Source organism: Lynx rufus, unplaced genomic scaffold (genome assembly GCF_022079265.1).
Source record: "Lynx rufus isolate CCGP_SWC_20201006 ecotype Redwood Valley unplaced genomic scaffold, mLynRuf1.p SCAF_2, whole genome shotgun sequence".
Classification (NCBI taxonomy): Eukaryota; Metazoa; Chordata; class Mammalia; order Carnivora; family Felidae; genus Lynx; species Lynx rufus.
In genome coordinates this window covers 127,400,896-127,416,066 of record NW_025814834.1, presented here as the reverse complement: position 1 = coordinate 127,416,066, position 15,171 = coordinate 127,400,896, and the positions used below count along the sequence as shown (strand labels likewise).

The 15,171-nt window shown below is 46.0% G+C and overlaps 1 protein-coding gene across 1 annotated transcript; it reads right to left on the bottom strand.

The window, feature by feature from the left end:
- Window positions 1–4,330: 4,330 nt before the first annotated feature.
- Window positions 4,331–13,278, bottom strand: LOC124514459 (pepsin B). The gene is made up of 9 exons (XM_047082460.1): window positions 13,223–13,278; window positions 12,496–12,652; window positions 10,818–10,935; window positions 10,167–10,285; window positions 9,292–9,491; window positions 7,598–7,720; window positions 5,684–5,831; window positions 4,691–4,789; window positions 4,331–4,483 (listed from the first exon to the last, which is right to left on the bottom strand). Exons 1-9 carry the CDS (start codon window positions 13,276–13,278, stop codon window positions 4,331–4,333), a joined length of 1,173 nt encoding a protein of 390 aa, XP_046938416.1.
- Between the last annotated feature and the right edge of the window lie 1,893 nt (window positions 13,279–15,171).

Sequence of the window (15,171 nt, the reverse complement as noted above, 5' to 3'; positions counted from 1 at the left end):
GCTCTGACTCCATGTGCTGGTTTGTCGTGTGCGTACGTACGTAGACGGGCCTGGGGGTTCCTGCCAAGTGTTCAGTGGGGTGGCTCCACTTTACCGACCTACTCGTGGGTCCCTGTCCTCACGCTCTCGTTCCCAGGTTCCAGTCTTATGTATCCCACTAGCATTGGGAAGAAGGGCTGTTGGCCTCTACACATCAAGGATTGGATGGCTTCCTTGGGTTTGTACTTGGCCATGCTACATACAGAGGAAACATACAGGCAGAGTAAAACATTTCTATTTTACAATCTGTCCCAAATTTCTGAGTTCCTGGCATGGATTAGACAGGTCCGGATTTGTTGCTTTCCCAGACTGACATTAAACTCACTGAATCAAAAATTTGCCACTTCCCCTTACATCATCTATTTCATTTGTCAATCATCATATAAATTGAGTTCTTACCATGTATCCGAAAGAGTGGCAAGGACTGGGGACATAGCAGGAGTCAAAATAACCTCCTCTACTGGTCTGGAAGCTACAGAAGCAGTGCCCTGGCGTAGATGCATTCAGGGAATGCTTGATCTGCTGGAACACCCCCTCTAGGCCTCTGGAATGCTCTTTCTTTCAACCCACAGAGGACCTCAATCTTTACATTCTGGGATTAGAGCATGTATAAGAGAGAGAGAAAACAACAACCTGAAAAGTCAGGCCAAGGGAGAACTGGCATGGTAATATCCAAACCGAACCTTGGCGTGTCGAAGCTGGGGGCTGGATCTCTGCTCCCTGATCTTTGCTGGAGAGGACCCCCGGGTACAAAGAAGAAGGGAAAGGGCTAGGGTCTTTGTGACTTAACAGCTCAAAGCAGCGCTGCCCCATCTCTGCTGCAGTCCAGCACAAAGGCCTCGGGACCCCCACTGTCTACATAAGGTCTGAGCCTGCAGGGGCCTCCTTATCTATGTGAAACTGGAGTAGCTGTACAGGCAGAGTACCAGAAATCCAACCTAAAGCCTGCTTCCGGGTCTACATTTGTCCATCCCCAAGGGCCCCACGCAGCCTATTTTGTTGCCAGAGCCTCCACCTGCTGTGGCCAAGTTCAGTGAAATCATTACTCATGAAATCTTCTCAAAAAGATAATATTCTTCCAAACATGGCTTTGATGTGCTGGCACACAGAAGGAGGCCTCGATCAAAACCTCCCGTTAGGATGGCGTGGAGAGCAGTTCTGGCATTTCTGGTGACATTTTCATAGTAAGAGCAGAGTCAGAGTGGAGCTAAGAAGGGGGGAAGCCAAGAGCTCACTACTGTAGGTTGGCTCTAATTCTGGTTTGGTGAGTCAGATAGAAAGAGGTCTTTCATATCTGTTTAGATGTTTCAGCCGTGATTATGAGCCTAGGAAAATGGCCAGAGTTCTAGAGCAGAAGCTCTCCCAGGAACGAAGATGATGCATCTAGGGTTGAGTCTGTACAGATGCTGGCACCTGGGGAGCCCCAGCTGCGGGCTGCGGAGCAGCAGAGGACCCCTGCCAGCAGAGCCCTGTTCCTCAAATATTGGATCCTAGGTGTCTTCCACCAAAGCCCAGTATGGGTCCCCTTGACTAGAGAATCAGGTCCAGACTTTTAGCAAGGCCCTGCCCATCTGATCACAGCCCGCCTCAGCAACCTCACTTCCTGCTATCCTCTCTGGGTACCTGTGTCCAGCCAGTTCACATTTCCTGCTGCTCTACGACTCCTCAAACTGTCTCCAGCCTCCGTGCTGCCCTATGCCAGTCTCTGCATGAGATGCCTTTCCTCACACTCTCTACCCAGTCAGTTCCTACTCATACCTCAAGGAGAAATCTAACACGGTTTCCTTTGTGATCCCTTTCTTTTCCTGCCACTCTCAGGCACCATTCACCGTAACAGCCTTGATCTCACTTGTATTGTCATGAATCTGGTTGCATAGCAGGCATTTGCAACACATGTCAGATCTGGGGATTTAAAGAAAAAAATAATCATTCTGTTTCCTCCAGATCATAATTGAGTTGGGGAGGCAGATGTGCAATGGATAAAATACAGTGCACTCAATGGTGCACTGTCAGCAGGACAAAGTGCTGTGGGAGGAAGGAAGGGGGAGTAATTACCTCCATGTGGAGTGGGGGCTGGTAGGCAGGGGACAAGCAGAAAGATGTCTGGGATCAGGAAGATTTTGCTTACACAAATTGAGATTTTGATTAATTATTATGAATAAATTAATGATACTTCACCAGTGATGATGCCATGAGAAACAGTCAAATGGAAGGAAAACTCTAGAGCCTGTTTTACAATTATAACCCAAATATAGGCTGGGGTCCCATGTGGCCACTTTCTGCATGAATTCACATTTAAAAAAGCACATTATAACTGCCAAAAACAATTACAGGGGAATTCCAATCTTTCTACTCTTGAAGAACATTAAAAAGCCTCTAATTTGTAAGCACAGGCAACATTTCTCAAAATCTTTATCCTACATTCCCCTCCACAGATGTTGTTGTGAAACATTGCCACCAAGAAATTCCAAATTCCAAGTCTCTATTGTCACCTCCCCATCCATAGTGTCTATCCCTTCTCTCTTCCCCCTTACCTCCCCCCCCTTTCTTAAAATGTCCATTACACCTCATTTCTTTTGCCTTTTTTGACCCACTGGGCGCGCGCTCTCTCTCTTTCTCTCTCTCTCTCTGTCTCTCCTGCACTCTCTTTCTTTTTTTCTCTCCCCAGTCCCCCAGTCTCTATCACATAAGATACAAGAATCAGACAGGCAAGATTTTTATTAGTGTGATGGGGACAGCATGATATATTGGCAGGTGGGAAACACACATATTAATCTTGTCCCCATCCTACAATGATAGACAATGTGGAATAGACCTCAAGCTGCGAGAAGCTTCTGTGAATTGCCAAAAAAGTCTGTATCTCCCATAAGAGAAACACAAGAAAGAAAAAGGAATGTCCAAAGTGCAGACATTAGTCTCCATAAGATAACATCGTATGTTGGTAGAGGGGAATGATGCGATGCTGTGGAGAAAGGCACACCTCCATCCACCACCACCACCCATGCACATCTGGACTGAGAATTCTTTGCATCTTTCTTCCCAGATACATCTTTCTAATTACATTTCTGGAAACAATTTTGAGTCCCAGAGCCACACCAGTTCTTAGCTCCCCAAAGGCAGCATTACCACGGTCGAAGAACCCACTGCAGATGATTGCTCATAACCTACCGTGGAGGGCAAGTTCAGCTACTGGTCTTACTGCCATCAGAAAACCGCTCTGGAGCCAGAGGCTCTACTTGATAGAAAATCCCTAGGGAGGGGCGCCTGGGTGGCTCAGTCGGTTGAGCGTCCGACTTCAGCTCAGGTCACGATCTCGCGGTTCGTGAGTTCGAGCCCCACGTCAGGCTCTGGGCTGATGGCTCAGAGCCTGGAGCCTGCTTCCGATTCTGTGTCTCCCTCTCTTTCTGCCCCTGCCCCACTCATGCTCTGTCTCTGTCCCAAAAATAAATAAACGTTAAAAAAAAAATTTAAAAAAAAATCCCTAGGGAGACAACGCCACGCCTCCTTTATAATTGCATGCGTCCATGGCTTGCACATAGCAGATTTCATCACGTGGCAGCACAATAAAAGTATTTAATACCTTGAATCTGGATCTGATTTTAACACTAACTGTATGACTACCTGTCCACACCTCACTTTCTTCCACTGTAAAATGAGATGGGGTTTCTAAACTCAAAAGCAGTCAGGCCCAGGCAGGTAAAGTGCGTATGTGAGCAGCCTGAGAGCACCAGTAGTGATAGGGGGTCTGTGAAAAAATCAGATAATGTCAACATACATTAAAGCTGTGTTGCTAACCTACAAACAAAAACAACAACAACAAAACCTGTGTTGTCTGATCAGATTTGATTCAGCATTAGTTTGAAATGCTCACTAAGGTTTCTTTTTCTTCTCTAACATTCAAGAATGGAGAGGAGAATGTGTTGGAAGGGAGAGTGCTGGGAGTGCAGTTCGCCTCCGCCACAGTTCCTCATGTAGGTTCTACTGTGCCCTTAACGTCTGTGCTGTGGATCCTCACTCTGAGATCTCTGCTCCCCTGTTCTTGCCCATTAGTCAATTCACTGATTTCCCAAGGAGCTGGTGCTAACTTTCAATTTAGAATAAACTAAGCAGAACACAAGACATTTGGAAGGAACAGCAAAGACATTTGGAGATTATTAATTTATTATTTGCTGCAAGTAAGACTCTATTGCACAAAACGGTCAGACTAGCCTAAAATGCTGCTGTCGGCTGAGACAGAAGGGCAATCCCCAGAGTCCTGCAGGGAGGGTGGAGACAGCTTCCTCTTACTAGTCTAGGCAGAGAGGGCAAAGCCCACCCTGTTGACGGCCATGTCGTAGACAGTGTAATATTCCCTGAGGAAGACATCTCCCAGAATCCACAGGGGCTGCCCATTGGGGGAGGGCAGGTAAGTGACTTCAATGCCGAGTGTGCAGTAGCCATTGTTCTGAAGAGACAAAGGACATGACAATATAACTAGTTGCATATAAAGGCTTTTCCCCACTGGAAGTTCCCATCCTATATTCCATGACACCTGCGGGGTCTCTGGCTTCTTGTTCACCCTCAGTCCTGCCGCTGGTGACTCCCCAGAATACCAGACACCTGTTTGGACCCATCCAATCCCATGTCCGTGGAGCCCAGAGTGCATACGTACGTTGAGGACATAGGCAGAGGGAGGCAGAGGTAAAGGAGACCCGCTGATGACGAAGGTGATGGTGGGCATGCTCTGTATGGAGTTGCAGTTGACCACAAACTGAGGGAGAGGAGAGGCAGAGCTGTAGCGTGCCAGGAGACGGGGGGCCCAGACAAAGGGCCCTAGTCCCCCTTTCCCTGTGAGACTTCCTTCCTGACCTTCCAGCAGAGGCTGTTTGAGAGCATGGAAAGCAAGGCCCGATTCCCAGGCACAACACTGACCAGGTGCTCTGCTTTCCTGGGTCTCCCTGAACACATCTCAGGTTTGGGATGTGTTGGTATGGCCGTAAGGAGTTAGACTCATTCCAGAACAGATTTCTACCTTCAGAAAGTGCAACTTACAGAGAAGAAACACAGGTCCAGCCTGTAAAAGCACACTCTCGCACAATTCATATCCCTGCTTGTGTGCACCTGTCCACGTACTCATCACACACACACACACACACACACACACACACACCCTGAGGAGCCAAGATTTGGTCTGACTAAACAAGACTCTTGCATGCTGGAGGAGCAAACTGCAGAAGTGTGTACAAGGGGAGCAAGGGTGGGGACAGGAGGCTGCTCAGATAAAAGCCAAAGGAGTATTTCTAGGTAAAAAGAAATCTCTGTGGAATGGGGAAATGTGATATGCCTGCCTCTATTGGCACACGTCAAATGACACTGGCCACACCAAGGTGAAATGTGCTCCTAGGGTTGCAATGGAACAGCCGTCCCTCCTGACAACCATTCAGCCCATACTCACAGTCTGGTTGGTGTTACTCCCTCCCCTCACCCCTCCTTGCTTTGAGGGTTCATGCCTGAAAGGCCATGCTGTGTCCCCACCTGTTCTGTCCTGCCAGGGGCTCAGCTCCCCACAAATCCCTCCTCCTATCTCTCATGAACTCATTGCACTTAGGCTCCTGTGCTGAGGCTGTGTAGATGTGCAGAGGAATCTTGGCTTCTGGTTACTCACATCGCCGTTCTGATCTTGCTGGGCTCCTGTTGCCTTCACAAAGGAGTCCAAGTACTGCTGGGGAACAGTCAGTGGGAAGGTCCCCGTATCCACAATGCCCTGGCATCCCTGGGAGCAGAAGCCGGTGGCCTGGTTACCGATGAGAAACCTGAGGGGAACACCAGTACAAAGAGAGTCGAGCATTTCTGACACAAAGAAGTGCCTTTTTACCCTAACCTGCCAACCCTGCTCCTCTGAAGATATGCCTCTCCCCAAAACTCAGGACATACCTCGGAACTGCAATCCACGTAATGTGATTTTTGTGTCTTTGTGATTATCAGAGTAACATCCTCAGTCTTGCTCTGGTAACTACTCCAGCTCTGACTGAAAGCTCTGGGGAGGCAGGGAGCGTGTCTTGTCTTCTTTAATCTACCTATATGCGGCCCGGCACATAGTGCCAAAGAGCTAGAGCTGGGAATCACTTCAAAAATACACATTGGGCACCTACTATATACAAAGCATTCGTATAAGAATTATGGTGATATAAAGGTGAGTCAATTATATTCGATGTTTTTAAAGAACACGTTCTAATGGACATGTGACAACACCATACATTAAGCCACAGCTAACACCATAAGGCAGTAGCTGGTAATCTCCATAACGTGGTTCTATGTGATTCGGTCCCTGTTTCCTCATCCAGCTTTTTCTGCTACTCTACGCTTCCTCTTCAGTCCACGTATATTTTGGGTGTTTTTGGTGAACTAAGGCACTTGGACATAATGGTGAACAGGACAGACACAACAGAATTAACACAAACACACAGATGGAGTTTGATTGCAGCCCTGGTGAGTGCTTGATCTAGTCTGGGTGTGGGAGGCATTTAGTCAGATGAGGATTTTTCTGAGAAGAAATACTTAAAGTGTGAGTGAAATTGGTCCAAGTGAAAAGATCCCTTTATTCCAGGCACATGAAACTAGTTGTCAGACATCCAACTGCTCATCTGTCTCTCTACCCTTGCACTGGCCGGTTGCACTGTGACTTACCCAGAGATGAGGAGATACATATTAGGACGAAAGCTGGTAAGACTATGGGACTGAAAGAGAGACTGGGACCCTGAGAGGCCTTTTCAAGGGAGGTAATAATTCATCTGGGCTCAGAAGGATGTGCAAGGACATGAGGACCACTTCAGGTGTTATAGTCAAAAGAGAAGAAGCAAGAAAATCATGGCGAGGTGCAAGGACATGGTCAGGTCCGTGCTGCACATCCGGAAGTGGTGGGAAGGCTGTTCTGATAGGTAGGGATCAGCTGTTGGATGGTCTCAACTACTGGCCAAAGACATGTATCTTTATCTGGCAGTGATGGACATTTCCTGAAGGCTTGGGGTGTAGAAGTAAGTGATTCATGATCGTGGGTTAGGGGATCAAATATGCTTGGGCTCAAATTTTGAAATGTGTGAAATGTGTGACTTTGGATAAGTCACTTAACCTCTGAGCCTTGATTTCTTTATCTATATAAAGAAATATACTGCTGACCACCTTATAGTGTTGTAGTGGAGATTACATGCAATAATATATTAAATAAATATTTAGCACATTGGGCACATAGAAAACACCCATGATAGCTATTACATTTCCTGATGAAGGAAGTGGTAAAGACTACGCTAATTGGGATAAGGAAGCTTCCAGGAACAAAGATGTAGATTCACAGAGACCTAGGAATGACCAACCTGCTGACATGACAAGGCTCAGTGACCAAGTCAAAAAGTTCAGTCGAGAGCTAGATGCCAAAGTCTACTGAGCTCCTGGAATAATCAGCCTGAGGGTTTGCTGATTCTCTTTAAGAGGTTTATGCCATGACAAGAACAGGAAATAGAGTCACACTGGAGGGACACTCCAGGGGTGCCCATAATCCATAGGAACTTTCCTCTGTACTTACTCATCGATGGCAATCTGCCAGTACAGTTCCCGGGTGACAGGAGTCCAGACGATCTCACCAGAATAAAATTGGGTGTCCACACCTCCCAGGATGAGTTCTCCACCATACTCATAGGTTGGTTGGCTAGGGAGAAAAGGAGAAGAGCGTGAGTTCCCACAACACACATGGCCAGGCAGCCCCTCCCTCCCCTCTCACTGTCCCTCTCTCCTTCAGACACAGTGGAACCAGAGGAAGAGGGGTACCATCCTCTGACCTGCTCTTCAGGCTCCGCCAGGCTTAAGGCATAAGGGAGAGGAGCCTCCTCGGAGGAACACCCAGAGTATCAGAGAACTGGAAGCACAGACTATGCCCATAAAAGAGGCGATGGGATTGGAAACCAGGCCTGTGAAAACAAACTCTAAAAGCCTCCCAGGGACACCCTCCTGAGGACAAAGTGAGAACAAGAAGAAACCCCTCAGAGAGTACCTGGAGGGGCCTGACAGACAGAGATCTCAAGTGGGCAGTGATGGGGATGCTCCTGTCGTGCTCAGGTTGGTAACTAGACGGTGTTAAGAGGATTCAGGCCTCTTCTGTTCCCTAACCCAGGCCTGCCAGTCATTGAACATTTGGACTCAGGTGCCCTGAGGATCATTGTTTGGGGAAAAAATTAGTAAATAAAGTTCACCATGAAAGCTCAAGACCAGTAGAGTAGGATAGGTCTTGGATTTGTGACCAACATATTTGCATTTGAATCATGGCCTCACACCTACCAGTGAGTCAGTGAGTGACCTTGCTCAATAGTGACTACCTTTGAGCCTGCATTTCCTTCTGGCAAAAAGAAGTCAATAGAATTTTTGAAATAAGAATTGCCATGAGAACACTTTGGAAAGTCAGATGTGTATTGTAATTATCATTTCATTGTTGTTCTCTCTATTACCAAATGATCATCAGGCTAGTTCTATGGCTCTACTGTTGTTACAAATCTAATACAACAACTTCAAATTTTTTAATCAAAAGGTGAGGGACTACAGTTCATTTTTTTTTTAATTTTTTTAATGTTTTTATTTATTTTTGAGACAGAGAGAGACAGAGCATGAGCAGGGGAGGGGCAGAGAGGGAGACACAGAATCCGAAGCAGGCTCCAGGCTCTGAGCTGTCAGCACAGAGCCCAACGTGGGGCTCGAACTCACGGAGTGTGAGATCATGACCTGAAGTCAGACGCTTAACCGACTGAGCCACCCAGGCTCCCCCAGTTGATTTTTTAAAAAAGAGTCATCTTATGACTTATGGCCTGAATTAAAAATTCTTCTAGTGCATTTAGGGGCACCTGAGTGGCTCAGTCAGTGAAGCATCCAACTCTTGGTTTCAGCTCAAGTCATGATCTCAAGTTCACAAGTTTGAGCCTTGCATCGGGCTCTGTGCTGACAGTGTGGAGTCTGCTTGGGATTCTCTCCCTCTCTCTCTGTCCCTCCCTTTCTCATCTCTCTTTCTCTCTCTCTCAAATTAATAAATAACCTTTAAAAAATATTCTTCTAGTGTATTTAAATAAAATCCCCTGCAAAATGAAATAATAAATGTTCAGAAATGCATTGATTGCATATAGCAAGTTATACTTGTCAGGAAACTTTAAAACCTGGGCTCTGTGTGATGTTGACTTGTTGAAAGCCCCTACAGCAATTCATTTGCACCTACCCACCCAGGGCAAGGGTGCTCACCGAGAGAAGTAGAAGCTGAAGATGGGTCTGGTGAGCTGGCCCTGCTGCATCATGCTCTGAAGGACGGTTGGGCCATTCTGCACCGCCAGGTTGGGGTAGGCCATTCCCAGGATACCATCAAAGTATGAATAGTAGAAGGGGTAGTTGGGCTCATTCTCACTCATGCCAAACACCTGGTTGTGGATGACGATGTTCTGGACCTGGGACAAGCAGAAAGAAAAGATTCACAATTCAGGTGGACAAATCCTACATAGACTTAGGTGTCCAGGGAATGGAACCTAGACCCTTTTTTAGGGAGAAGAAGTTGGCTTCTTTCACGCTTAGCTCAATCCTAGGGTGGGGCACGGAAAATGAAGGGATGACAACATGACCCAACCATGTGTGTCTTGGAAAGAATGTGGGTGTTGGGGAAGTAGAGGCCATTGTTTTCTGGGGTGGCAGTTTTCATTTCCAAGGACAGTGTAAGGACAGTGGCTGGTTTTATATTGAACCGTCCACGTGCAAGAATGACATAGGACCCATGGGTGCTTGATGTAAAGAAAAGAAAACAGTGAAAGGAAGGTCTTCAAATATCCAGAGTGAAGTCATGTGGAGGAGGAAGCAGATGTGCTCCAGGTGGTTGAAGAGGACAGTTAAGACCAGGGAGCAAAGTCATGGGGAGGCACAATGTAAAGAGCCTGCAGCAGTCAGGACTGCTGTAGGGCTATCCCGGTCTTGGGAGAGAGGTTTAATTATATGGCCAGTGGTGTTCTTTCCAAGAATCAGCTTCTGGGAATTTGTACCTAATTAGTAATCATGGATATCACTGACAGCTTAAGGCTCTAGAATAGGGGAGCCAAATGACAGACCCACAGGAGGATAAGAACAGCACTTACAGTCACAGTGTCATATCCCAGGAGCACAGTCAGGCTTCCAAAACCATAGGCCAGTGTATAGGTTTGCTCACTATTTCTGAAGGTGGAAGACGTTCTGGGGTTGAACTTGTTGTGATTGGCTGTGGAAAAACAGAATTAAATATTAGCAGCATTCGTGGCTCTCCAAAATACATATACAGCATTCGTGGCTCTCCAAAATACACAGCCTGGGACCATCAGACCAAGCCTGGGATTGGGCTTCAGCCTCAGACTCTGGGCTGAAGGCAATCAATAGCCCCAGAAAAGTCTGTCCCCTTGGGAAACAGATGTTGCCCCAATTCCTTCCAACCTACCATTTCCTGAAGCATGGGTCAACTCAAAAGTGCCAGGAATTGGGGCCCACAGGAGAGAGCTGAGGAAAGGGATCAATAGAGAAAGGAATGGAAGCCCTGGTCTACTTCTTTCGCTTTCTAGAGATGCAGCACTTGTGAAATACAGACCAAGAGCAAGATTTCCAGATGTTCTGAATTTAAGGAGGCTGAGATCATGGATATGCACCAAGACTAGACTTGGTGCACCATCTAGACTTGGATGGTGGGCTTGTGCTTAATCCTGACTCTGCATCGCCCTCTGCTCCTATCCGTGGGTGGGTGGTGATGGTGGTATACTCACAACAGGCCTGGCTCTGGCAGTAGATGGAGGGCACCCACAGGTTGGATGAACCCGTGTCAAAAAGGATCAGGAAATTTTGTGGTGGTGTCCCAATGCTGATCTCTCCAAAGTAGTAATTCTGCAAAGAACAGTTTATCACCCATATTAAGCAGTCAAATCTTGTCCTAAGAATAGGGAAGAAGTTGACTCACTAGAAGCCACATTTTTCCCAAATAATTTCCTTGGGGGAGTAAGTAGCTTCTCCTCCAACAGGTTCTTCTTTCCATCTGGAGTCAGATTCTCTCAATATTCCCCACTTTTGTCCCTAATTGCAAACCTTTGACTAGCTGAGTCTGGCAAGACAATTTCTTCTTCCAAACTGTTTTCTACTTTGTATCAGGTGATACGTCCATGGATTTACCATTTTATGCCCGAACATGCAAAGCTGGAGAAGCAATCACTTTCTCCTTTCCCAGTGTTCATCCACTGTTGCAGAGAGTATGGCCGGAGTTGCAAAAGATGAGTCCGTAAACAAAGCGCAGTTAAGTGAAGGTCCTCATACTCGAGTCGGAATGAGGCCCCGACTCCAGAATGAAGTTTCTTTTTATTAAGATAATTGCTAAAGGCTACGTGCATAAAGTCAGCTAAGCAAGTGTGTTAATGAATCTAATGGTTTCGCTTTTCAAGGTTGAATTTCGAGTTAATTGGTTTCTATAACACTAGGAAGGGTCAGGTGTGAAGGAGGATCTGGCTCTGGACAATGTTAATGTCTCTAGTCGTTCCTTAGGGGCTGCAGCCACATTCAGCTGTGTAAACATGTCCTAAGACCTTGCACCTTCTCTAGCCATTCCCTTTTGAAGTCTTTTCCTTTGATGCTGTCTCCTACGTCTTCCACAACCCATCTTCCCCACATCTCTCTCCCTCTCTCTCTCTCTCTCTCTCACACACACCGATGTCCCTTTTTCTCTTCCAGTGTCAAGTATTTCCTCACCATTCTTCTCCCTCTGGTCACATAGTAGCCAAGGTGCCAGGAAATCAAAAATGAGGGTAGCATGGAAATCAAGAGAACTTCACTGAGACACAATTTGAGTTCTCAGTGAATTTTGGCCAGTCATGTCACTGACCTACCTCTTTATCCACCATCTATAGAAAGTGGAATTTGAAATAGGAGATTCCTAGATCTGACACTCATGTAACATCTCACTAAAAACAGTCCATGGGACACCAGTGTGTTGAGATGCCGTGAGCAGACACTGCAGTCTCAAGAACATGCAAATACTTGCTCTGAGCACCAGTGTATGTTCCCAAATGGGGAGCTACATAGCATCTGGAGCTACTGGAGATTTTGCCTGGCCGCTTTGCCTGTGCTTTCCCTCTTTCCCCTACAGCTCATCACTAGGACTTCCTTTCGATTGCTCAATTGACTGGAACATGGTCATTCGGAATCTCCTAACCATGTAAATGGAGCTTTGGAGAGTGAGCCAGTAATGACAGGAAAGAAGGAAGGAGAGGGAATATGATAGTGTTCATACCAACTATGTATGAGTACCAACTCATAACTTCTCCGGATACTTTCCTGAGGAAGGAGAGACTTGGGTTTAGTAAAAAGTCCAAAATCAGAGCTAATGAGAGGTCTAAATGAGTATCTGAGAATAGTTATCAGCCAAGAGTTATGGACACCACCTCGACCCTCACTTACATCCAGGTAGTTGGTGAAGGGCTCATAAGCAACAGCATCATTATTGAAAAGATACTTGGCACCTGGATCAACCTTTGGGTGGTTCTTCAGGAAAGTCTGTAGTACACCCCGCTCTTCCATCACCTGGCGGATGGACTTGCCTTTCTTCAGAATGATTCTGTAGAGAATAGGGCAAACAAAAGGAGTGACCTTCACCTTCCCCATGAAAGCAATGCCTCCATTGATCTGATGTGGGTTTTCAAACCTTCTTATACTCTACCCAAGAAGAGCCTCTTATAAGAAATCCTCCTGGATTTTAGTGAGTTCTGACCACTGCAGTCACTCCAGCATTTCCAGCATGAAAATGCACTGCAATATGTATTTGGGGTTTTCTGCTTACATATGGCTTACACAGAATAAATTTCCATTTATCCAAAGTCCCTCCTGTAAACTAGGGACATATATCCTGCATCCCTTTTTCTTAGCCAACAAAACACCAACCCACCTTTAATCTCACAACACACACACACACACACACACACGCACACGCACACACCATCCGTCCACCCATCCATCCACCCATCCATCCATTGTAAGTCTTCACTCCCTGTAGTTTTTGGGTACATGTATCATGACACAATCTGACTGCCTTTCCATGAGATCTATAGGGGAAGGCCTTTGCTCTACCCTAGCTTGTGCTTCTCCCTCAGGGCTGGAATTTACGATGAAGCTGAATCCCCATACACACCTTTCCACACCCTCCGAGAGGTGTAGACAAACCAACACCAAGACCAGGATCTTCATTGTGCTGATCTCAATGGCCCAGAGACACGTAGAACACAGTGACAGACCCAAGGGTTGGGACACACAGAGAGAGATTGGATCTCTCTTTTATACCTCCATCTCCCTGCACTTTTCACCTCTAGGCACGTAGGCTTCTTAACCTTTACACCAGCTTGTGGCCCTACACGTTCATTGATTCTGTTTGTTTTTCCCTCTGGAAATATCATGGCCTTTAATATTCTCTCTGTTGGCAATTTAAAAAGCGATTAGTGGCTTTGTTGATGGAATTCACAGATTAGGATGTGATAGCAAATGGGAAATACACTGGGGACAAGGGATCCTGGTGCCCACATCTACTGGGAAATGGGTGCTGGCAACTTCTGCCAAAACAATGGAACAATTTGTGCTTTGACTCCAAAGTCCATGTGCTTTTGGGAGATTTACAATAGACTCTCCACTTCTTCCCCTTTTCCTTCTTGTTCCTCTCATCAGACTCATCTATAGTCTCCTGAATGCGATTCTCACAGTCCATGACACTGATCTTTATTTTCTATTTCTTAGTTCACAATTAGCCAACACTTATGGAATATCTACTCTGTGCTCACCTCTGTGCTAAGCTCTGGGAGCACAAAATAAAATCAGAAATGGTCCTTGTATGCAAAGTCGGCATCCTGTCAAATGACTGACACCCTAGCATTCACATATGTGTTGAGTGAACAAGAGGGAGAAGAACAGTATGATAAAGCAAGCAGAGACAAGGAGTGATAGCTTCTGGAAGGATGGAAAAGCCTTCAGAGAAGAGGTAACATTTGAGGAAGGATCTTGCCAGATGGTAGTTGAGAAAGCAAGGAAAGTGGAAAATCCACTGGAGGCAGAAGCAAAGCCTGGACAACGGCACCCAGGAGTGAAGTGATGTGATGAAATCAGAGAACATCGTGACCAGCGTGGCCAGAAGAGCAATTTTCAACGTGGCTCCTCGGAAGCCAGGACCCAGCCCAAGAACCTGCACTGGGGCTGAGCGGTCCTCATCATGCTAACTGTCGCTCTGGAAATTATTTTCTACTCAGGACCCATCGCAATGGAAAGGCCTGTAATGCTAAAATCGGAATACTCTTGATTCTGCAAAACTGTATTAAAGCAACGTATGTTCAGTATCCACCGTATTTTAACTTCTAGTCCATTGAACTATTTGTTATCATGCTCCATACTGATGGAGCACACCTTGGAGCACCCGGATCAAACTCCTGGAGCACAGCACTAGGTGTCTACACAGACGTGACCAGATGGTGAGGCAGACCCGGTATGCCATGCTAAGCAACATGGACTGTATTCCATAAAGAGTTAAGGAACCATTAATTTTTTTAATCCTGGAAATGACACATTTAATACCTTCTATACACACTTTACTAGCTTCTAGATTGTAGTGTTTTAGAAGCATGTGGTAAAAGTAGCCAGTTTATAAAATGATTCCCTACATAAAGTTGTAGAGGCAGGAACTTTGTCATGAAGCTACTCCTGAAGCCTCTGGGCTATGCACAAATCCAAAGAGTCTCCAGTTTCATATCTATGATTTAATGTTTCCTTATAGAAAGAAATTCTTAAACAGAAACTTGAAGTTCTACAGAAGGTATGCTTCTAACAATAACTCTCACTTATTGGCTTGCACTGGACACAAATTTAACTTAACCATTGTAACACCCTTAGAGGCTGATTCAACTACCCCCATGATCACATAGTTAATAAAAAAACAGGGCTGGGATTTCAAGTCTGGTTTGTCTGAACTCAACCTGTATCTCAGCACAGACCCTCCTCCAAGCCCAGGGCGCTTATGCTCTCTCTGCTTCAATGTGCATGAAACTGTCGACTTTAACAATAATAATAGAGATTTATATTTGATTGAATTTTCTGTACAAA

Coding starts and splice junctions, on each gene's coding strand:
- LOC124514459 (XM_047082460.1), bottom strand. CDS start 13,278: ATGAAGATCCTGGTCTTGGTGTTGGTTTGTCTACACCTCTCGGAGGGT. Junction 10,936..12,495: donor CCTTCACCAACTACCTGGAT/GTAAGTGAGGGT, acceptor TGTTCTTTGCAG/AATTACTACTTTGGAGAGAT. Junction 7,721..9,291: donor TTCAGCTTCTACTTCTCTCG/GTGAGCACCCTT, acceptor TTTTCTCCCTAG/CCAACCAACCTATGAGTATG.